Source organism: Python bivittatus, unplaced genomic scaffold (genome assembly GCF_059951505.1).
Source record: "Python bivittatus isolate LINGU-HERP-01145 unplaced genomic scaffold, Pbiv_v1 ctg000850_np1212, whole genome shotgun sequence".
Classification (NCBI taxonomy): domain Eukaryota; kingdom Metazoa; phylum Chordata; class Lepidosauria; order Squamata; family Pythonidae; genus Python; species Python bivittatus.
Window position 1 is genome coordinate 14126293 of NW_028277112.1, and position 25795 is coordinate 14152087.

General features: G+C 35.5%; 1 protein-coding gene across 1 annotated transcript; it reads left to right on the top strand.

The window, feature by feature from the left end:
• Window positions 1-738: 738 nt before the first annotated feature.
• On the top strand, window positions 739-25318 carry FAM81B (family with sequence similarity 81 member B). The gene is made up of 8 exons (XM_025165260.2): window positions 739-782; window positions 9941-10199; window positions 13204-13322; window positions 16743-16872; window positions 19884-19990; window positions 21345-21480; window positions 23832-24027; window positions 25044-25318. Exons 1-8 carry the CDS (start codon window positions 739-741, stop codon window positions 25172-25174), a joined length of 1122 nt encoding a protein of 373 aa, XP_025021028.1. The 3' UTR covers window positions 25175-25318.
• The last annotated feature ends 477 nt before the right edge of the window (window positions 25319-25795 follow it).

Here is a 25795-nt window from a genome sequence, read left to right on the forward strand (position 1 = left end):
GAAGTTCAGTTTCACCATCTGGGTGGAATAAAATACATTCTTATATACTCTGCCAATTAAAAACACAGTGCTCTGACAAAAAACTAGGAAATCAGGTGGCTGGTCTAGGAATCTTGTTTCAATTTGATAACTTGATATCAAATTGATAACTTTCTGTGCTCAGATCAGGTCCCTTTTGCATTGCTTGGAGCAAATTCATGATTAAGAGCACACTTAGAAGGAATGAAAGTTTGCTCCACATGAGAGATCTTCACGTATTGGTCTTGTAGAACTGCCTTTTCCTGGACTGTACTCTGCATTGTAAGTCATGTCATATGAATGTCATCATGCAATAACATATGAAAAGAATTATTTCCCACCATGGAAAAGCAGTATTAAGAAGTTGTGATGTCAGATGAAAAGAGCAAATTTTAGTTTCCTTTCCTTTCAAATTAGTGGAATTTTAACATTAATGTGAACAAAGTAATTATAAACATGTTACTGTACATTAATATGAATAGTCTGCGTATGTTGGCTCAGACCTGATTAGATGAATTCAAGTTATCCCCTTATCTGCTAACAGTGATTGTGTTCTATATAAACAGAATTAAAGGTGATTAATTTTCATTATCTGACTATTTTGAATTTTCTGCAAGCCATTTAATAATGTGACATTTTATTTCATTAATGGGCTGCAAATGGTTAGATTAATGAATGTGAAAAAAATGTTTCCTTTTACAGATAATACTTGAAATAAAAATGTCAGCAGAGAACACTACAGAGTTGGTTAAATACCTTGAGAAGTAAGTGAACCATGTTCTAGTATTTCAGTGATCCCAAGATATAACTATTCTAAAACAAAAGTAAAGCAGAAGAAAATTGGAAGTATCTACTTTTTGTTAACTGTGAATTATGGTTAGCTAATAAATTAATAAATTAAAAGAAGCAATTCTAACTTGCATTAATAAACCTTAATTTAAACTAATCACAATTGGGTCTCACGAATTGATTAATTTGGCCTTGCAAGTTGATTAGTTTAAACTAGAATGCATATGTTTCCTATCTTCTCATAACCATGACTTGTGAGAAGGGTTATATATGGCCCAAGCCTCAAAGAAGCTTATTCCTAAAGCATCAAATTATGTCCTATGAGTAACCAAATGGAGATCCCAGAATCATATACAACCCTGTAACCCTGTTTGTTTGTTTGTTTGTTTGTTTGTTTGTTTGGATCTCTAAAGAGCTAGTTTGGGCCACCAAAAATCAAGAGCATAATTTCTGCAATTCTGAGGCAGGAAACATATAAAACTCTAGTTTTGATCTTAAAAACTTTATAAAACAAAGAATTATTTAAGAATTATGTTTGAACTACACTAATCCCTTTATAACTTTCTTATGACAGTTAAGAGCTTCAGTATATTTCCTTGAGAATGCTGACCAAAAGTATAGGCTATTTAAATAACTGCTCATAGATAATATTTCCATTTTTTGCTGCTCACATTCTCACGAATACTCCAGGACAACTGTTTGGTAACCAAGGAAATTCCTTTGGCCATAGCAGGGTATCTGTAGGGAATGGTGAAAAAAGTCAAGATGGCAACTGTCAGTTTTTATGTGTGTTGCACCATTGTGACTGCCATGTTGATGTTTTTGACCACAGCCTGCATACATCCCAGTAATAGCATCGGTTCTTAAATTCTATCCAGACTACTTGCCCATTATTTATTTTCCCAATAATATAATGCTATTTATATTGCAATAGGTATTTTCATGAGCTTGCTCCTATATTAAGTAATATATGAAAACTTCTTTTCAATTTTATTTTAATTCTTTTTTGGACAAAGATCTATCTATTAGAGCAGCTCAAATTAATAAAAAATAGAATTCCTTGAAATCTTTATTTTGACACTGTAATATATCCTAGCAGAAATAAGTGGTTTTCATCTTAAATACATGTAATTAAAATGTGGATTTAGGAACACTAAGAAATCCTTTCCACAAATTTTAGCCGTGAAAACTTCAAGGCTTGATTAATCGCATCTATTTCAGATACATATAGTGAATATATGAGGGGAAAAAAGAATACCAAGCTAAGTAAAATACGTACTCCAAATGAATAAATAAGTATTTTCTGTAAAGATATTCTCGAAATTGAAGAACACCATAGAAATTATCTAAACAAAGAATTTATTTTCAGAAAATATTTTGCAGATATAAAAACTGGAATTCCTCTCAGAATATAAATGAATCTGGGAATAATATTCATTCTGAGAGCATTCACCTTTCCCCAAAGGGTGAGGTTTAATGACTCCCATCTATGAATATCTGAAGAAACCTCTCTCTATATTTTATTTATATTATATGTTGCTAACTGAGTTATATCCTTTGGTATACACATACTTAAATATTTAATAGATTCGGTACAAATACAGAACTGATATTCCTTAAATGAATAGGTAACCAAGTTTTCACCTATTGGCATCAATTCTGATTTGGACCAGTTAATAGAGTATCCTGCTACTTTACTAAAGGTATCTATCATTTGCATCAACACTGGAATAGTAGTGTGAGGTTTAGAAATAAACAAAGGAATGTCATCTGCAAATAAAACCAATTTATGTTCAACTGAGTTGTACACTACCCAATAGATCCCCCTGTGTTGTCTAATAGCACAAGCCAAGGGTTCCATGCAAATGTTAAAAAGCAAGGGTGAAAGTGGACATCCTTGTCTAGCTCCTCTAAATAGTGGAAAAGTAGGAAAAAAACATGCCATTAACCTTTACTTTAGATGTGGGCAACTCATATAATATCCTAATCCAATTTATACATTCCAAGGGAAATCCAAATTTATTACAGCAAGCATATACTGCTTGTGTATTTTGTCAAAGGCTTTTTCAGCATCTAATGATAAAATTACAAATTGATCTTTGTTTTTATTCAAGTCTATTAAATCTACAACTAACCTAACGTTGTCTGCTGCTTGCCTAGTTTTTATAAACCCTGCTTGATCATTCTTAATAATGAACGATATCACTTGCTGTAATCTATTTGCTAACACTGCCGTTAAAATCTTTGTGTTGACATTAATCAATGAGATTGGACAATAATTAGCACACTGAGTATCATCTTTATCTACTTTTGGTATAACTGTAATATAAGCTTACTTAAATGCCAGTGATAAAATTCTCTTATCAAATATCTTTTCGTATATTTGACAAAGTTTTGGCACCAAAAGATCTGTAAATGTTTTGTACCACTCAATAGAAAATCCATCTAATCCTGGTGTTTTACCATTTGCCATTTTAAAAATTATTTGTTTAATCTCTAGCTCAGATAGTGGAGCAAATAAGAGGTATTTATGTGTAACATCTAATTGTGGTAGATTAATTTTATTTTTAAAAAGCCTCTATATCTTCATCCGATACATCCTCTGGTTTACTATAGAATTCTGAATAACATTTTAAAAATTGACAATTAATATCCATTGAAGTTTTATATATTTCATCTCTTTCATCTCCAATGATTGGAATTATTGCCCTATCTTTTTTTTTTTCCTTTTGCTTTAAACGATTAGCCAAGATCTTACCAGGTCTTTCACCTTTCTCCCAGTATCTCTATCGTTGTGATGGATTGGGATGGGAAGGTGCAAGGACAGTAGCATCTCCTCAGCCCACAGCTTGAACATGGGAAAGTGAAGAGGATGAGACTGGCACCACTCTAAGGAATTCGTAGTGTTTAGTTGCTGGCTTGGGGAGTTTAGAGTGAGTCTGGCGAGACTGATGTCAGGTTAAGCCCAAGAAACTCCACGAGACAGTACTGGAACAGCTCAGTTACTTTATTAGCTAGCATCTGCTAGACAGAATCTCACCACACTCACTCTAAACTCCCCTTCACTTATAGGTTTCTAAACTGAGGCTGGATGGCCATTTGTCAGGGTTGCTGTAGTAACTGATTCCTGAACTGAGCAAGGGGTTGGACCCAAAGATCCCCAAGTGTTCCTCCAACCCTTTCCATTCTCTGATTCAGACTTTAGTGGATAGATCCAGGCTGCCTGGTCTCCAGTTTTGAACAGTTGATTTTCTTCACATTCATACTCCCTTTTCTGGTTATTAATATAGTTGTAATTCATATATCACTCTAAGACATGGTTTAAACATAATTTATTGAACAAATCAAAATTGATTGGATTTGCAAAACATTCTAAGCAATAAACATTAGTTTACAAAGCAGAGTAGTAACCTCACGTGGCAACTAAGCCCAAAGAGACAAACCACATCATGCTGGAGTGCCTACTGTATCTTTAAGGTGATAAATATATCACACCATCCCTTTCAAAACATATAAAAGGCAAAACACAAGTAGTTTCCTACAGTGAGTCAGATTACCTGGCTGTCTAACTCAGTACAGTTGTTACTGGCTGGCAGAAGCTTTACTGGATTCCAGACAGGAGTCTCTCCCAGCCCCAGCTGGAGATACTGAGGAATGAATTTGGACCCCTCTGACTGAAAAAATCTATGGCCCATTCCCACCCCCAGATTTGCTCATTCTATACTGATTTTTTTTCTCTCTTAAAAACTCTTAGCTCCTAAATTAATAAAAATGCTCTCTTCATTGGAAAAGAAAATCTGGCATTTATAAGCCTGATGTGACCGCCCTAATTTTATGTGGGGTTGTCCAAAAGAGAGAAATGGGGTGGTCCACTGTGATTCATTCCTGCGAACTGGACATTTCTGATTGTGGATCAGTTGAGTGTTAGCTTTGGCTGCACCCCATAGTTTTCTTTTGCAGTGGGTCAGCAGCCCTTCATGGGGAAAAGGATATTCACCCCTCATTTTACATAAGGCAGATGCCAGGAATGCAGTTTTGATTACCCTTTGATTTTCCCATAGCTATTTCTAAAAACAGTTTCTCCAAACTTGGCTTTGTAAAAAAAAAAAAAAGACTTGCATTGTACAAATGTTTTAGTTCATTATCTGCTTCCCACTGAGATAAACACTGATGAAAGAACCAGCATGAAGGGCAGAAGACAACTGAACTTTTTAGTTCCCTTTTGTGGGCTTTCAGAAGACTCAAACCAGGGGGGAAATTTATATTTAAACATGCCAGAAAAAGCAAACCAAAAAGCAATTAAATAATGAAAAAATTTAGAGAGCGTGTAACTGTAACTCTAGTTATTTTTTCAGCTGATAGTATGAGTCTTACATTGGAAGGATTTGCTACATTGATCTTTGTTCCAGAAAAAAAAACTACATATCATAAGATCTGACAAAATAAACAAGTTTATTCTGTCATATCCAAATATGCTGGGGATCCTCTACCAATATACTACATGCTGTTATGTGTGTGATTGTGCTGATATAGGCACATATTTATCCTGAACGTGGCAGAAGTAATATCAGTGTTATAATAAGTTTCTTTGAATTCTATAAGAACTATTTACAATATAATTCAGTGATTTCACTTTTTCCTAGAAGATGAATATCAAGAGTTATATAATGATGTTCCCAATTCAATAAGAAATCCCTCCCCTTAAGTTTAGACTGGAAAGACTCATCCTAGGAATCTTGATATTGTACCATTTTAGGCTTGTACAGGATAAAAAATTTTGATATCAGATATTCAAGGAGACATAGGGTTATTAGAGGGCAGTGTTTAAGAGGAATCCTCCTTTCCTTATTCCCCCTGCCCCTTGCAAATGTGACCTTTTGGGTTGAGTTTAATGACAACACTGCCTAAAGGGATAACACTTCAATTGTGGGGAGATGGAATGAGCACACAGACATTCTGGTGAAAGGTTGATTGCATTACAGACCTCATCAGTGCTGATCATCTTGAATGTAAGAAGAATGGAATAACGTTAAGACAATAGTTTGTTAAGGCAGTCAAAACTGAGAAGTCATTTGTGACCTTCTTGGATGAGATTACAATTTAGGAGCCCCCGAATAATCCACATCAGGCAGACACAGTATAAAACCACTGACTTTATCCAGAAAGAGAGAGAGAGAGAAAAACTAACTTTGAGCCTTTATCTCCATCAATAGCCAAAGCCACTCAAGGGAAGCTGTGTAATTAGGTGACCAGGTTTTCCCCCTACCCAACACTTCGCAAGGTTTTCTTTTTTCCAGAGATAAACCTCTTTGAACCCTGAGGCCAGAGCTCCTTAACATACTGGACATGAGCCCAGCTAGTGAGACTATGAAGAGGGAAAAGGTCTGTCAGGGTCCTCCATTGAGTTGGACTTGCACTTACAGCCCAAGGAGAGTGCTGGGCTTTCAAGGAGCTGAACTTAGCCCCTCCAATACATTATCTCCTAAAGTCTCAAAACCACACAGTTCCTGGGTCCCAGGAGCAACCTTAATTCTTAATGGGCTGGAAGAGCCAGCTGGCTTTATCTGGTCAACTGGGTCTAGATCAGAGAAAGGAGATACCAATGTCCATCCTTTGAATTGATCTGAATCCCAGCTCCAGATGAACCATAACTTTAAGAAGCCAAGAGGCATGTTGAAATGACTCAGCAATTTGCTGGATGCTTTTTTTTTTTTTTGGATTTGATGGATGATCAGAAAGAACCAATGCCTTCTTTCTGTCCTTTCATGAACTTCTAGAGACTCTGTCTACTATCAGTTCTTGAGAATCAGGAAAGTGTGATGTCCTTATCCTTTCTGTCTCCCCCCCCCCCAATATATATGCATGTTACAATATAAAATGGCTTATCAGTAATCCCTCTTTGCATTTTTCCAGTCTTCTGCTGAACTCCTGACTTAAATGCTAAGAAGCATGTATCAGTCTCCTCCCTCCTCTCTGCTGCTTATCCAGATCATTCAAAGAAAAAAAGATCATATATTGGCTTTCTTCTCTTCCTTAAAAACTGTAGTATATGTGTTGTTCCATTGCTAGCACCCCGAGATTATTCACTGCTGTTCCCTTAATAGTGTTTTAAATGCTACTCTCCACTGATTATTATTTTTTTGCTTTCAGTCCATTTCCATTGACTGTTACTTCTTCACTGAGTGCTTTGTTGTTGTTGTTGTTTGTGTTTTCATTGCTATTCTCTTAACAATGTTTATTGTTTTAAAGGCTATTTCCCAAATTGGTTTGCAAAATAATCTTTAGGTTAAAGATCCTAACTTGCATAAAATAGTGTGAGTATCCTTGGGGTAAAAGTAAGCTTTCATTGTACTTGTGGTATACTGACCAAAGTGTCCCAGAACAGCTCAGTACTGTGTTTACCATTAGCAGGGAATGTTATGTGTGGCATGGGTACAACTAAAGCTGATAATCTGGTCTATGCCTTCTCTGTTTTATGAAAAAGCATTATGTGGATGTTTTGATTGACCAAAGCCATTACAGGCAGCAGAAGTCAGTATCTGTAGGCCCATTTGATAACAACCATGACATATGAAAGAGTGTAATTTGGAATGTAAGATGAGTATGTGATAAAGAACATGAAATGATCAATGACTACATAAAGAAAAAAAATGCTGTTGTGGGTGTCTGAAATCAAGAGAAAGGGGAAGAATGCAATGGAGCTGAATAAAAGTGGTATGATCTTGTGGAGTAGAACTGATGAATACATGCAAGATGTGAAATTATAGGTTTAATTATGAATGAAAGGGCTAAAACATATAGCAGAAAGAATGAATTAGTATAATCTAGGTTGTTAAGCTGTGTATTATGAAAATAGGAATTGAATGATTCCTGTGAGATCTGTGCTGATCTAAATGTTCCTATTTAAGGCCAAAGGGAAGGATTGGTTTATACTCTGCGCACATGCACATACACATGAGAGCCAATGTGATTCTAGTTCTCCCTTAGACATGGAAGCTGGCTGGATGACTTTAGGTCAGTCACTCTGTCTCAGCCCTAGATTGGGAAATTGAAAAATATCTGTCTACCAACCTGCACTAAACTAGCATGTAGATTATGGTCCATAACCTACAGTGAAGAGGCCTTTATCCTGCAGTGGATTGATTTGAGCTAATAATGATCTGTCTCTCCCTTTCTCTCTCTCTCTCTTTCACACACACATCTATACACACCAACACCCACACTCCTATATGTTTCTTATTGTTCTAATGTTAAATATGAGAGAATAGATTAAATCTTGGTACATCAAAATAATCTGTAAATTAGTGTTCAGAATTTACCATGTCCTTCAGCCAAATCGATCCACTTTAATAAAGCCTTTTGTTTAAGATAATAATTAAGAAATACTGGCTATTTTTAATCATTATGATAAAAAATCTCTTTTCTTCCTCCCCTCAACCCATGAAGGAAAAGGAAATAGTAATTAAAACAGTGAGAATAATTTTCTGTCTGGCTTCAGAATTGTGATTCCAGATTCCAAGATTAAGGGACAAACAATTTCCAATCATGTAAATTCTTCTATGTATACCTCATATGTAAAACCCTATTTGTACAACAATGTATGCATTTATTATTTGCTTTGCTGAGTTGGGCATAAAAATCCAACAAAGAGTTCGACAAATTTATTAGGTTGTAATTAAATAGCTTGTAAAATTTCTACCTGAGCCAGAATAGCTGGAAATATATTCACCAGAAAGAATGTAGAAGCAATCTTTCCTTCTGCCTTTGGCAGAATACATATCAATCCTTGTTTCCCTCTGACATTAAAAACACAATTCTTCCTTCCTACTATTAAACTTTTTCTTCATAAAGTATGTTTACAACCCATTGGGAAGCCTGCGTGCAGTTGCCTACTCAGCAATGATGTTTATGCAGCTGCACACAAAATGTGTTTCTTTGTGAGGCTGTGGAAATGTTTTCAGATCACCCTGAGATTTCTGTATGTTAGAGTGTAAGACAGCCTGAATCTTAGTGCAGTCCCTTAGGACTTACTATATTCTTTTTAATAATTGATATAACTTCTTTAATACTGTATGTATTTTCAGGTTCATGAGCTTTATCTTGCTTTGTCTTACAGCAACTTTATGAGGGTAGTAAGTTCCCATGTAAAATGCTGAGATCATATATGGCCAGTTCATTTATAACTTTCAGTTTAGGCCTTGATCAAGACAATTGTTCTATAATCCCTTTGCACTTAAATTACTCACTAACTGTTATACACTTATTTTCTTGGCACAGAATAGAAGGCATTTTAAATTGTTTTGGAGCTTGAACCTAAACTCTAATAATTTTTGCCTGATTTTTGAGCATCATTAAAATAAGAATAGGAGTGAATTATTTCCTGAATAAAGAACATATCATATTGCAACAACCCTATGAAGATTGAGTATGTATTTGCTCAAACATAGAAGTTGAATCTGTTTCACACATCCTTTTAAAGAGCCCACTGTACTCACATGGATGATCAGAGTTAATACACCCACTCTTGAGTCTGAAACACTCATGATGGAGAGATTGAGGTATTCTTATTAAATGATCAATACCTCAACTGTATTGTTTCAAAGGCAATAACAACAATTTTATTTATATTTTTAGCTTATAGAAATGTTTGGTGCCTTCAGTGAAATGTTAACTTTATAGGGTTTATTTCTTTTATATATGCATGTACTATATATAGTTATTTATGCATGTATTAATGGTGTGCTGTATTCTTAAATTCTATGACTTGGTCTTGGAACATAAATAAATAAATACATACGTACATGCATACAACACTGTGTCTACTTTCCAACAACACATTGCTGTATTTGCTATGTACTGTAAATGTCTGTCATTTTTCCAGAGTTGAATTCTTTCTCCTCCTCCTCCACCACCTCCTCCTCCTCCTCCTCCTCCTCCTCCTCTTCCTCTAATCTAAAAGCTTTTTAGATATTAAATCATTCATTACAGATAGCAATATGCCACTTGAGGTGTAGGCAAGAATTGCAGCCTAAATGTACTTCATTATTTTATCTTGTTGCTATAGCTTGATGTAGTAATAAATGGCTTACCTTTAACTTCCTTTCTACTTAACTCATGTGGTTCCTTTGGACAGAACTCCAAGCCAGCCATTTCTGCCTGCAATTCCTAATGTGTCTGGAAGCAGAGTGAATTCCCTGGAAGACCGGATATCTAATCAGGAGCGTACCACTGCTGTTCTTCTGGATCAGGCATTTCGGATCAGGGATGGCATTGTTTCATGCCTTCAGGGAAATAAAAGCTTTCAGCAAGGGGAGGCAGCAGCCCACCAGCTATTGGAAAATCACATCCAGACAATCACAAGTATTGTTAAAAAGCTGAGCCATGACATAGAGGTATCTGAAGTTACTGGCAATTTATTAAACTTTCAGAGGTTATGCAATGTTCAGCTTCAAAGGGGTCAAATTCATATTAAAGTATAGTAGAATATTTATGTCTTTTTTTCCTCCCAGGAAGGTAGGACGTCTAGCCAGCTTTTTTCTGTGTGTAGCGTACTTAAGGATCACACCATTTAGACAGGGGAAATCCTCAAGTGACAGAGGCACCTGGCACAGATAGATCTCTTCCCACTTCTCCCAAATTAAAAGCCACTTCAGAGAACTGGACTAAGACAGATAAATTATTTGCATAGCTTGTTCCTAAACTTTTCTATACATAGATATAGCATTCAGAAAAGTTCAGTGTTTATAAGTTAGTTTAGCTTAAAGCTTTTTTCAGCTGACATTTGATTCCTTTTTGTTTGCCCTTTTATTCACTGGGATGCAGAGACAGTTTACAGTTCTAAAACTCTTTCAAGTCTTCATTAGGTGATAAACCTCCAGAGCATTTCCTCTATAGCCTTCTAGCAATGTTTGAGGATCCTAATGTCTATGACTCATGTCAAGAATCCTGATATGGCTGAAACATGACAATAAGTGTCCCCCAACCACACAGATTATGAAAACTCAGAAGAACCCATCCCCCCATGCATGTACATACACACACTTACAAATGCACTACAGTTTCAAATTAGGAAAGTCCAGAATTCTATTACCTCATAATGCAGGATATTTATAATGGCTTCTAGATGTAGAGCTGCCTAACATGTTCACTGAATATTATAGATGTTTTCCCATCTCTTCTCCCACATTTTTTTTTCAAATACATCAAGTCAGGACAGATAAAATAAATATGCAGTTGCTTTTGATAATTCATTTTAGAAGTACCTCAGATGCCATGCTTGTTTTTCTCTACCCTCTTCCATTGCTGGTATTCTACAGACATAGTTGCTCTAAGGTCTTGGATTGCTATCCAGTCCCATTATTTTCATCTCAGTGCATGGAACTGGGGGAAAGGGAAATTTTGCCCTACTACTGAAATTATTGTGTTGGCAAAAATGGCTTGACTTACGTCCATAGGTGATCATCTGCAAGTCAAGAGGTTTTTTCCCACACAAAACACACATCCTAGGACTTTTGAAAAAAAAATTATAATGAAATAATTCCTGACACTGAGATAATTTTAATTGGCTTCCCTTACATGTGAGTCTGCCATAATAATGAATAATTTGGGTCCTTGTAGAAGAAGTCATCAGGAAGAAGTCTTCTCAGAGTCTTGCTAATGGTTCCATTAACAGTACACAGCATGTTGGAATAAGTCTTAAAAGTCATAATGAATTTTTCTACTGTGAAAACATCAGGACAAACCAATCAACACTTGGCATATACAAATAAAAATACCATTAGTAGAATAGGCACATTTTTGTATTAGAAGATTTCAGATTAGGGGGGAAATATAATTTAAAACATTTTAAAGAATACTTAACACCAGTAAGTTCAATTATATTCATGAAATAATAATTAAGCACTTTGAAGAAATTAGAGAGACATGGTGATGATGTTTTCTTTCTTTGTACAATTCCATTGTGGACAGTTTGTAGCCCCTGAAGAGGGCCAGGAGTGTCAATATCAGTAACAGAATGTTGTCCTTGGACAAAACCAGATATTCTCCCAAACTTGGCTATAGGCAAAGACTTTCAATAAGGTCTTGATTCCTGCACACATCCCCTGTACTAAATAATGGTCATTTGTGGTACTGTAGTTTTAAAATTAAATCTCTGGATCCAAATCATGCTATGCAATAAAATGTGCTTTACTAACACAACAGCTGGATTCGCTCATTGCACTATACTAAAACCATACAAACCACACAGTACAATATATGAACTCATCCCTAATGGGTCATTTTATTTGTTTGTTTGTTTGTTTATTTTTACATTTATATGCCGCCCATCTCCCCCAGAGGGTGACTCTGGGTGGCTTACAATTACAGGTATATTTGAATTCATTTTATTTGCGTAAGCTATGACCAACCTAGGGCCCCCCTACTAACCTTTTTTTCCATTCTTTCTTAGGAAGGGAAGAGGTCAGACACCTCTTTGCTTTTAACCAACTCTTGACTGTGATTTCTTTCTAATTGAAGTTTTTAAGAACAAACCAGGACTGAGCCATGGTTTTAAACCAGTTGTTTGCTAGTTAAAAATAGCCACATTTACTTGAATTCAATTTAATGTGGTTTATTTAACATGAGAAGTAGATGGTTTTTGTCTCCTCATGGCTACAAAAAAGGAGGGAGAGTACATGAGCCATTATTGTGTGGCACATTGCTTTAAACTGTCATGTTTTCCTTATTTTGATATAGCATGACACATACAGCCAGATAGTTTGCTTTAGTGGTTAAGGCACCAGGCTAAAAATCTTCGTTCTAGTCCCATTAAGTGTATAGATGTGGTTTATTAGCCTACCTATCATTTAAAAAAATATTCTTGCATGGTCTTTAGAAATTTTTCCATTCTTAACATTTCTATACTGAAAATATCGCAGGCAATATATGTGCAATAAGTCCCTGTTTATTTGATCTTGGTTTAACAAACTTTATGTGCAAGCATAAAATCCATGCATAAAAGAGCTGCACGGTTTAGGATATTTGGGTCTAAAAGTTACCCTTATTCATCTGCAAAATTGAGGTTTTACTGTCTATGTATGTATGTGTGATATATGTATGCAAATACTACTGTTGCACATTCTTAGTTCCAAAGGTACTACCAGTCTTATTGTTGTAAGGCAAGGGAACAAATACTGACCAGTGAAGGCAATCTATTTAGCTCTGTAATGTAATTCTGAATTGTTACTTGAGCAGACTGCTGGCAGAGCCTTTTGGGTTCCAAAATAAAGTGCCTCAGCTGTTTTAGTATAGGATATTTGCAGTCCCAGCTGATACAGTATAGGCTGTTTGCAGGCTTTATTAAACAATAAACAGTGACACATATAACAGTCCTTTACAATGCTTATAACATTCCAGGAGTTGGAAAGACAAATAAAAACCAGAGACGATGTAACATCAGGAACTAATTTTGCTATGCAAAGTCTGGACCATAAACACCTGCAGGGAGTTGGGGACCTACGTGGAAGAGTGGCAAGGTAAGTTGGTGGGAGCTACCTTCTGACAGCTTGATAAACCATGTTTTAATCTTGGCAAGTACAAGCGTATATGCTGCTCCTTCCTGACATTACAATTTCAAGGAGAAAATCAGAAATGTTTCCTTTGGGATTTGCGTAAACACAATATTGCGCCTAAAGATGAGACACAGAATTCAAAGAAAAAGAGTTTTGTACTTGACTTGAAGGAGGTTTTTCTCTTACCTTTACCTTTGAAAGGAATTGAAAGTATTGTGTTGCTCTCCTTGCAGCCACTAAAGTACAGGTAGTCCTCGCTTACCAACTGCCTTATGTAGCGACCATTTGAAGTTACGTTGCTGCTAAAAAAAAAAACTTTGCCACCAATCCTCATATTTACGACCATTGCAGCATCCCGCAGTCACATGATTGCAATTTGTCTGCTTTGCAACCAGCTTGTGACAAGCAGAGTTAATACAGAAGGCAGAAGTAAAATTATAAGTCGCAGTCACAAGATTTCTTGCTTAGCAACTGTGTCGCTTCACTTAATGATCAAAGGAAAAATAAGTTCATAAGCCCAATGCGGTCAGGTAATTTTCCACTTAGCAACAGCATTGCTTAGCAACCAAGTTGCTGGTCCCAATTGTGGTCGCTAAGTGAGGACTGCCTTAAATATAATTACTGTAGAAGCTGGCATAGAAATCAAACCAAAAGAGATTGCTGAATGGGCTTGGAAGAGTACTGTCTGGAATCAATATACTTAAAATAGCCATGGATGTCTACAGGGTGTGGTCGCATAAAAAACAGGCAGCGCTTTGGTTGCACTGTTGTGGCTGCCATTTTTACTTTTTTTGTCTATACCCTGTGGACACCCCTGAACATAGCAGAATGAATAGTATGTAGAAATTTGGCATTTTGAAATTTAGCATAGACATTTTCCCCAATGTTTGTCACTGCTCATTTGGATAGTTTTGGAATATGCAGCCTTATTTCATTAGTGTAAAAATCAGGATAGGTTCTAAGACTATTTTCTAAGCCTCAGTTGCTACAAAAACATTAATACGTTTAAAACATTAATACAACAGTAATATTTGTATTAATCTTTGCATGTAATACATGTATTACATTACATGTAATAATTAATATGTATAATTATGTATAATATACATAATATAATTAATATATAATAAATGTAATAATTAAAAATGATATTTGTATTAATTTTGTAATTAAATTTTGTATTAGTGTTTAATTAACATTAATTAACATTAACACTGAAAATACTAAAAAAAAAATTGTATGATTGATAGAAATATGCAATGATTTATATATTTATCTATAATTCCATGGTTTATTGTATTAACTCAGGTCAGTGACTCCTTCTGATATTTATTTGTTTGCTTGTTTGTTTTAAAGGAACCAAGAGCAGGAACACAAATCTCTGTGCTCAGCACAAACTCCTGTCATAGTGACACTAGTACCGTATTTAAACAACCTATATTTTAATGAAACTGAGTATGAATAATTAATCTTAGGTTATGCTATGGTACATTGAAATGATTTATACCACCATGTAAGCACCTTTTGTATATAGCTTACTTACAGTGTTCCCCTAAAGACAGACTGAGCAGGCCTAGTTTCCAAGAATGAAAAATCAGTAATACCGATGAAAGAGATTTTTTTCCCTTCTTTTATTGTTTTCTACTCTTTTTAAGATGAAAGGTGTCCAGAATCGCTCTGGTGTCAGGTGGTCTCTAAATAAAATAAAATGAATGCATAAATGAATGTTACTATGAACACTTTTCTCTTGTATGTATCTGAAACCCTCTTCTCCTTATGCAGCAGATTATTTCAGAATATGTGCTATTTACTCACACACTGTGGTATAGGGGGATATAGTCTCTCTTATGTTGACCTGGCTGTATTCTGTCAGATAACAGATTGAGTTTGATTCAACAGAATTAGCCCAGAACTAGTAGGTTTCTCAAAATATTTATGAACATAACATGTTCAACAAGGCCATTATTCTAGGAAAAAGAGTGCTATGTCGCAAGGTACTCAGAAAAGAGGAAAATTAAAGTTCTTCTAGGAAATAAGGTTATTGAGAAAATATTCTGGGGATTTCCCATGTTAGTCTATGTTGCATCAGTTACAAAGTCTGGTGAGTCTGAAAGAACGGTTTCTGGGTTAGAAGCTTTTGTGAACCAGAATCTACTCATCAGATGTGTGGAATGAAATGTCATGTTGAATTGGCAGGATAGATGTCCCAAGTTTTTTTTTTTTTTAAATATCTGGTTTCTTACACCTATCTATGTGTGTGTACAGTATGTGTGTGTGTTTATCACTTGGTAGAGTAGCCATAAAGGCCTTGGAAAAGATATTCAAATGCCATGATGTGTCTATACCTACAAAGATCAGAATTGTGCAGGCTATGGTATTCCCTGTGCCACTTTATGGAAGCAAAAGTTGGACTTTGTGTAGGATAGGAAGAGTATCGATGCTTTTGAACTCTGGTGTTGGAGAAGACTTCTGAGAATATTGTGGACAGCCAAGAAAACAAACTGATGGATCATTAAACAAATCAATTCAAGGTACAAATCACCACACTCAAATTATCCTACTTTGGACACATTATGTGAAGAGTCAGCTCTCTGGAAAAGGTTCTACTGCTGGGAAAGGTAGAAAGAAAGATAAGAGGATAACAAGCAGCAAGGTGGATGGACTCAGTTACAGAGGCGATGAGTACACCATTGGGAGACATGAAAGAACAGTTTAGGGATAGATCGTCTTGGAGAAAATCTGTCTGTGGTTGCTAGGAATCAAAAATGACTTGATGGCACATAATTAATGTATATTTAAGTGTAATGAAGTATTGTTCATGTACAGTATCTGATAAAATGAACTTTGATCTGTAAACCTTACGCTGGTGAATCCTCAACATGCTAAAGGATTTGTTGGTTTTACCCCAGAAATATAAAATGTAGAGGAAGAATGAAAAGTGTAAGGACTGTGAACCACAAGTGATTGCACAGTAATGCACCAGCCTTTGGGGGAACTTGGATGAAGGAGCATAGAGGTGGAATCTGGAAGCTACAAGAGAGGAAAAAAAGTTACATCTTTCTTTATGATTTGTCCAAATATCCTGGAAAATGAGGAGCACATGTACTTAGCATTAGGGTAAATTCAAAAAGGAAACAAATACTGTAGTGCAGCCTTTGTTTATCTACAGTTAGCCAAGTTCAGCAGCTTGCAGAGGTGGGTAGTCAGGCACCTGAAATGAAGGGTTTCAAGAGTCAGGTAAGAATAAAGGTATGAAATACATAATTCTTCCTTAGGGAAGAAAATTGCTTGTTGGAGATACACTTCTGAGTGATTAACAGAAGTGGGAATTTATGGAATGAATGAAATAGAGAAACTACACTTTTCTTTGTTTCACCTTTCTAGATGCGATGCTAGCATTGCCAAACTCTCTGGAGACATCAGTATCACCAGGCATGAGATTTCAAAACTAGAGAAAGAAATTCATGCTGTCCAGTCTTCCTTGGACAATTATGTGAATAATGCTGAGATGAAGGTGAGTGGCTCTGAATGAATCTATTTTTATTAATCTGTACTGTACGTTAGAAATCATCCAGCTTCTCCATTTGATTTTAAATTGCTGATTCATGTTAATGGAAGACAAAAACAGATTTTTTTTTTCATACTGGTGAGGAAGGGGATTCAGCAGCATTATAATAGAATAAAGATTCAGAATGAGTGCAATAGCCATCTGTATAATTAACATAGCGCAGAGCTGAAATGTGGAGATTGAGAAGTGATGCTGCATCATCACAATACTTACCATTTCTAACATTTTTTGTAACTAATGACATCAGCTTATTAATACAATTATAAACACAAAAAGATTGAGGGTTGGTTTGTTTATTTGTTTTGGTAACACATAAAAGGTCCTGAGATTCCCAAGCATTCCCCTGCTGGCTGGGGAATTCTGGGAGTTGAAGTCCACACATCTTAAAGTTGCCAAGGTTGAGAAACACTGCCTTAAATGGAAGAAATATAAATTCTAATTTTTAACTTATCACTTTTGAGCCTTATTAATGAGCCCTTTTTAAATATAAAAACTCAGATCTGGAACAAAATTGCTTGTGAACAGATTTTTTTCTTTTTTTTGCTCCCCATCTGGTAACTTCAACCAGACTCCACACATCAGATATTCAAAGTTAAGGTTCCAAGACAGCTTTGTACTTTTTCTTTATTGGAGTGAATTGTTGGATGGAGCGATGTTCTTAGATCTGTTCTGCTGAAGAAGACTTTTTGAGGTCAAAATGCATTTGGTTATTGATATTTCTTTCTCTTATTTTGTAATTGAACACTCTGAAGAAAATATATAAACAGGAGATAATATAAAAAAGAACAAAATAATATAATACAGATATATGTACCAGTGGTTTTAAAATGTTATGGAGGTTATTGCTATCTAAAATATAATTAATTAGATTTGAATACTCATATTAATGGACTAAGAATCACTACTCAATTTAAGCTAAAAATGAGTAACAGAGACTATGGTCAACACAGTATAAATCTTCAAATTGAACTGTACAGTGTAGTAAGTTCAGTCCATATTACAAAATATCTATTTTGATTTATGTATCTTATAAAATTGAAATATATATTCTATGCATAGATAAACCCAAATTTTGTATGTGGTACCAATCCATGTTTTAGATTATAATCTAAGAATGGTTCCCAGTTTGCTTTTAAGATAGTAAGTTATTCTAAACATTGATATATATTCCCACGCTTGATTAACTATTCTTCCATTAATGGGATCTGACAACCTTTCCAGTAAGAAGGATATAATATCCTTTCAGCAATTATCATATATAGAGCCAATTCTATATACTCTGACAGGATACATGGTTTAGTGAAGTTTAATAGTAATATTGTAGGTTGAAATAGGAATTCAGCTTTTAAGATTTGTTTCATACTGGTGTGAATCATTTTCCAGAATTGAAGTTAATCATATCGTTGCCAAATATGAAAAAATGATCTTGCCTGCGCATTATATTTTCAGGATTTTTTTGAAAATGAATTATCCATTTTAGCAATCAAAACCGGGTAATAAACCAACAATAAAACATCTTGTATCATATAATCTTCAGAGAAAATATAATATTGTTCTTCCATTGAAATTTCCTGGTTATTGATACACTTAAAATTTTTATGTGGTTATCCTCTCACACTAATCAATTGCACCTAGTGCTTGCTGTTAAAAATTTTGGTGAAGTGTATTCCTCTGGTTCATCATATTAAAAGTTATTCTTAAGTGAATAGACTTTTTCCCACTCTTACTTTTTCTGTGCTCCTGATTAAGGGCAAGTTTATTTTTCATTTTGTTAATTTGATTCCTGGGCAGCTGTCAATGTCTACCACCATTGTTGGGGCCAGTGGTCAACCTGGAGGGGAGGCAGCCATAAGCTTCCACGCTACCTGGCGTTACGTGCGTCATGCTCTTCTTGGTGAGGAACATGAGGACTTTGGGGAAAGGCCAAGGTTTCAGGTGGGACTTTGGCAGGGGCTTCCATAACTTGATGAGTAGGCCTCATACACTGACTTTAGCCCACAGATCAAAAGTTCTTCTCCAGCTCTCTATTATGGAGTGGACTCCTTGTTTCCTTAGGAAATGCTCATCTGGTGTCCTTATCACTATTCACAACATGTTAACCACACCTTATTCCACAAATCTCCTGTCTTTCTTGTTACCAAAGGATCATGCTTCCTGACAGGATGTAAGCAGAAATGTTCTATCTAGAATGTAAAACAAAGTTATTTTGAACTTGCCCTCCCTTGGTAATCTTAGAAAGCAAGCTGCTTCTACAACTAACGAAAAATAGAATAAATGTGTGTCATAATCATATAAAATGAGCTACTGATATAAGTAGTCCTCATTTAGTGACCCCAATTGGAACCAGCAACTCAGTGGTTAAGCAAAGAGGTCACTAAGTGAAACCATGTCTGTGCTTACGATCTTACCTGAGCTTTCCTTTGCTTTAAAGACCTGTGAAGGTTGTAAGCACAAATGTGAGGATTAGTTGCAAAGTTACTTTTTAATCTCTGTCATAACTGCGAACAGTTGCTGTATGAGGCAGTCACTATGTAAAAACAAAGGCAAGCCTTTCATGCAGAAATATGACAGAATGGGTCAATTAAAAGCTTGACAGGAAAAGAATTCACACAAGCTAACTACCCAAAATGGAATAGCACACGGCACAGCTCTGCCTGGAAATGTAGTATGTTAGAAAAAAGGGCCTTATCTTCACCTTCTCCCTAGCAATCTATGTATAATCTGATTATCTCTGTGCACAGTTTCTATACAAAATCCAACAAATGCTGGACACTAATAATTATTTTGGTGTAGTTGATGGGAATCTTTTATTATACAGCAAAATTAATTGTGAGAAAAGCTTATAAGAATGAGCCTATCTGAAATTCTGGCTTTTCCCATAGTCACTGCAACCGTAACGTGTATTTAATGTAAATGCTGGGATTCTAGCTCATACAGTTTCTTCTTGTTCTTATTAGGTAATGCAGCTTTTAGGCAAGATAGAGACTTCAAACTCAGAGCAAACTTCAAATTTAAAGGCAATACAGGGGGATCAGCACCATGAATTGCAGCTCTTGGACTTCAAGTAGGTGATCAAAGCTTTTCAATTATGTTAATGTACTTGGTGAGAAGTTTTAGCATAATGGTATTGGCATGAGAGAACACCACCAAATTAATATACTTGCCTTTAGGAATCCTGACAGGCCAGCAAGGATAAACGTTTCCTGAAATCTCATAAATCTTTTTAGCAAAGCTAATTCAGTGCTTTCACCCTAAGAACAAGGCCTTGCTTTTCTTATTTAATGACAAAAGAACTATCATGAAACTGAAATAAATAGAAAAAAGGCAGAAAATCATGATAAAAGCTAATGTAAATACGGAATGAAGCTTTAAGGGATTAGAGTAGGAAAAAGACTGTAAAAACTGGGAGTGGGGTATCTATGCTATGCATAACTGTATCAGATCTTTATCTTCCTAACTCATGTAAAGAGATCTAAAATACAGCTGTACTGTGCTTCAGTTTTCATTTTGAAGAATTGCTTTTAAACACAAGAGCTTGAATACAGCATCTGTCTACACTTATTAAAGTAGCTGTATTGTTTCCAAGATTGATATGGCTGCAGTGAATGCCCCTCTGCAATGGCTACTTAATCTTGGCAAGGTGCAGCTGCTTTAATAAGTCACAGACAGGTACTATGATTGTGCTCTCTTGCATTCTGAATTACTTTTTTTGAATCAGATCTGAAGCACTCAGATGCAAGATAAATAGATCTATTTATCTCTATATAACTGTAAAATCAGTATTTATGTTTTAAAAAACAGAAAGAAGAAGACAACTTAGAAGTGTTTGGAGAAGTGTTTGTTTCTTCACTTCATTCTTGTCTTTCACATATCTGTTCATCAGCTGCCCCCCAACCCCAAGAGTAGTTGATGCTCATATTCAACTCCTTTCCTATACTTGCAAAAGCACTGGGTTTGCCAATATAAAAGCTGTGATCAGAAGCTGACTTACAATGCTTAAAAATACATAAGCCTTTGATCACTTTCAAACTGCATTTTAAAGATCTCTCGTTTACATGTCTCCAAATATTATATAAGTATTTATAGCCTTGAATCTAAATACAACAATGTTGCCACTTCAGAGAACCATTAAATATCAAAAATGGCAAAATCCAAGAGTATATGGAATAAATCTTATTTGTGACGTGAAATCTGACTTAAGTTTATGGTGGTTGTCTGAGTGAAACTTTCACACACAAGTTTGGTTGTCATGAGAAAATTAAGACTGAACTAACAAAAAAATTAACATAAAAATTGACTTATGATTCAATGCATTGTAGTGAGATCATGGTCCAGAAGGATTTTTTTTAAAGTTTTAAACTGCAGTTTTTATACTGTATTTTCATGAAAATTAAAAAGTAATTCTCTTTAAATATTAGGATAAATGGTATTTTAAATGATTTTAAGGATCAAATTCAAAACCAACGAAAGTGGATCGAAAGTGAGTTGAGGAGATCTGAACAAGAACAAGTCTATCTCACGAATCAGCTTTTTGCCACAATGAAGGACAGACTGGTAAATACTTTTATAATTCATACAAAGAATACAAATATAACATGCTTTGTTAAAATGCCTCTTTTAACAATAGTAGGACAAAAGATTTTAAACAGATAGTAAAATGTAATGAGAGCCGGTTTGGTCTAGCAGTTAAGGTACTGGGCTAGAAAGCAGGAGACTGTGAATTCTAGTCCTGCCTTAGGCATGAAAGCTGGCTGGGTGATTTTGGGCCAGTTGCTTTCCCTCAGCCCAACTCACCTCACAGGGTTGTTGTTGTGGGGAAAATAGGAGGAGGAAGGAGTATTAGGTATGTTTGCCGCCTCGAGTTATTTATAAAAATAATAAAGGCAGGATAAAAGAAAATCTAAACTTTTTTTTTTAATCTGGTTAACATTTTCAGTGATCTTACATGAATAGTACTGGCTCTCTGAGCAATGGGGATGAGCTGGCAGAGAATTCAAGGAAAGAGAATGGTGAGAAGGGTACCTCACAAAGAACCTACAGCATAAGCACATAAGTCAGGAACACATGAAGGAAGAAAAGGAGCCAGTCAGATTTTATTACTAGACTTTGAAAGCCCATTAATCTTTATATTTTGTGTTCAATATATTGCTAGAGAAAGGTAATATACTAAGGTTACTTCTGGGGAATTGGGACAGTCAAAAATGTATGGATTTTAAGTTGCTACATTATGGATGTTGTTCTTTCAGTCACAGGCAATAAAATATGCCATCTTAAATAAGTCTCTAACAGATGGCAAAGTGCTTCTTTTTCAAACTGCAATCTGAATTACAGCTTCAGTTCTTGGCAAGAGGAAGGCTGTTGGCTCCATGCAAGCACTTAGGCAGAGTGTTTAGCTTCAGAAAATAGCTGATCCAGGACCAGGACCCTCTATCTGAACATAACTTTCCTCAGATTTGGGCGGGTTTTGTGGAGGATACATGGTAGGATAAACTGGAACACTTCACTTTAATTTCAGAAGTAAAAAATTTAGTTGTTTTATAAAATAACCTAACAATCATACTGCAGGAGTACTAAACCTAAATTATTGCACCATGCAGCAAGTTTTAAATATTGTATTTTATAGATTAAAACTATTGAAGCCCTAACTCAATGTTTGCTAAGTGCTTTGATTATTGGAAACAAAATCACTGTGGGCTCCTCACCAGTTAGAAATGGCTCTGCCTTTCAGTTTTAAATCCTCAGATTCTTTCTTAGGAAGTTCCGTTTCATTAAACAATATTGTGCTTATATTAGTGCAGGAATCTGCTATACTTAATAACAGAAATGAATTAGAAACATTTGATAATAGAGATATTTATAAAATAGCATATAAAATTGTTTTTATTAATATATTAAAAATTATTTACACCCCACTGTTCATTCAACAAGGCTTCCAAAGCAGTTTATAAATATCAGAATTAGGATAATTCTACCTGAAAACACAATTTAAAACAAAAAAGAAAAAAAGGTGTAGGAGAGGGAAGAAAAAAGCAATCTCATGGTCAAATTAAACATTAACTTAAAAATATAGTGTTTTTATTCAAAACTTAGCATGGAGAGAATAGCTGGAGAGCAGACAGGGAGAACTGGTGTTGATCCAGACAGAGCCACAAACTAAACTTAGGTTGCGAAAAACTGTTCCATGATTTTGAACAATATAAACTGCTGAGACCAACCTATCTGAATTTAGGCCATGATTGACTCCTGTTGTTTTTTTCCCTCAAAAGATTAGGAGACCAATGATGTACTTGCTACTTACATCTTGAATTAGCAGCTTGGATTTTAGTTACAGTGTTCAACAGTTTATGATGATGGATCTAAACACGATGAAAGGACTGCTGCTTCATGGCCAGTTGTTCATCTGATTTTTTTTTTTTCCAGACTTCTACATGAGCCAGAAAATAAGGAATCACTGCAGCAGCATTTTTTCCAAGCTCACATGGGAACCTGGAAAAAGGCTATTGTAGTAAACAGGACAGAGATGCTCATACACTTGAGATCCACAACGCTGCATCCCACACCCCCGTTTACAGCAAATCTGTATGGCTGCACCAAATAGTTTTTATTAGCTGAAACTTCTTCAGAGACCATCATAGCAAAACATGTATAAAAAAGTTTGGAATCCTAACAGCCTCTTACACTAAATTATCTCTAAATCCATCCAAACTTCTTGGCTGTTCCACAAAAATTAGAGTCACTCATTTAACTTTTGTAAAAGTTTACAAATAAAAATAAATTTTAAAGATTATAGAACATCTGCAGAAAAAAAAATTACAACAGAGAATGAGGAATAGTTTCATTCATTTATACTGAATGAATAAATATTCTTAGTCATTCTATTCATTTTTCACAATGCCTTTCAAAAGGAAATAGCGGAAAAGAAAATGGAAGATGGGTTATATTATGTCTCCAAAAGAGTAGAAAACACAGAAAAAACATTGCAGTTTGATGTGGAACTCAGCCAGGTGAAAAATGATCAAAATAAACTCCATGCAAAGATTACTAGATTTGAAAAGCTGATGTGGAATGAACTGGAAGAAATGCAAAATGAATACAGATCAGGTGAGGTTACTTTTCAGACTTATGTACATTTGTGTGTCTACATGTGTGTTGTCTGTCCACCCAAATTTATCATTCTCCAGATTATCAAATCATACCATAGCAGGAAAACTGAAGGTCTCCTTGCTGTGGCTCAATTTATAACCTTTCCTGAGATGAAGGATGCTTGTGTCATTAAGGACAAAAATCAGCTTTCAGCAGAAGTAACTATTATTCCAATATTTGGCTAGAGAAACAGTCAGTTCAGATCTACTGCTATTTCTACTCTTTTCAGTGTTCATACCAGAAAATATATATATGTACTTATAATCAGGCTGATTTCAGGCATCACCATTATTATGCAGCAAAGGAGAACAAAATTTACTCATCTTAAAACTGGTGGCATTCACTTAATTGAACGAATTGTTCAGAAAATATTTCAATAACACATTAAAATGACAGATCAAATGATGATCTTAGGCTAAGAAGCAATAGTCAAAAATAATTTTGGAATGCAGTGTAAACACAAAATGTGATACTAGTACCTTTTTTTTTTTTTTTAAATCTGCGCTCAGTCGTTACCGACTCTGCAGTGACTGCTTGGACGAGTCCTTGCAGTTTTCAAGGCAATTGTTTCAGAAGTGGTTTGCCAGAGCCTCCTTCCTAGGGCAGAGCCCAGCTGGCGAGCGCAGGAGGCGGGGTTTCCGTTGCTTCGCGCCCTTTTCGGGCGCGCGCGGTTTTTCACGCTTACCGGCAACTGCTCCCGACTCCTTTTTGCAAGGCACCGCCAGCATTTTTCCTCCCACCAGAGTGAGAGTACCCATTTATCTACTCACGTGAGTTTTTGAACTGCTGGGTTGACAGGAACTGGGGAGGAAACAGGAGCTCACCCTGCTAACGCGAAGGCTGGACTCGAACCGCTGAAGCGTTGACCATTTCTGGCCAGCAACTTTCAGCGTCATTAAGCCGCTGCGCCACCGCATAGTACCTTAGCATCACATTTTGTCAACCTTACTAAAAGATGCCTGTTATTTTACCAGGATTTCAGTCCATCCGTGACTCTCTTGATGCACTTAAACAAATACAGACAACAAAGCTGAAACTTGAAGAAGAGAAATTCAAGCAAGATATGAAAAAGCTACGACGAAAACTCACTGAACATCAAGACTAATACATTTTTTTAGCATTTACAGTTGTTCCATCAAGGGAAAATACTGAAAAGGTTTAAAAAGTTAACTTCTTGTTTCTACAATATCAGACTTGTTTTCCTGTATCTCTGGTCATAATTCTGAACAGATGTAAGTTAAAATAGAATCATAGTCACACTTCATTTATATCTGGAAAAAAATGCAAGGACAGAAATTGTTGAATAAGCCATTACTTGATTTATTTTGATAAACTATTACAACCAAATATTCACACTTATAACCTGAAGTTTTCAAACTACAAGCATTTTTCCTGCCCTCACAGAGAAGCTAAAACAATCTTACTAGCTCATGATGTAATTTTGTTATCAGTTATGAAAAAGAAAAATACTTTTCCTAAAATATTTGTCTAATTTTATGAAAAAATAACTTTTACAATTTTCATAGTCCTGCAAATTCAAATGATTACTTTTACATGCAGTATTCTAGTTACCAATTTGTTTTTCACTTTGTTTTTAATTCTGCAATTCATATGTAAGAAGGAAAAGGCGAAGTTTGCAAAGATGTAGCCATATGCCTAGATATATTCAGAGGAACAGACATGCAAGTCTCGTAAAACTACTTAAATTTGTTAGACATTTAAGACG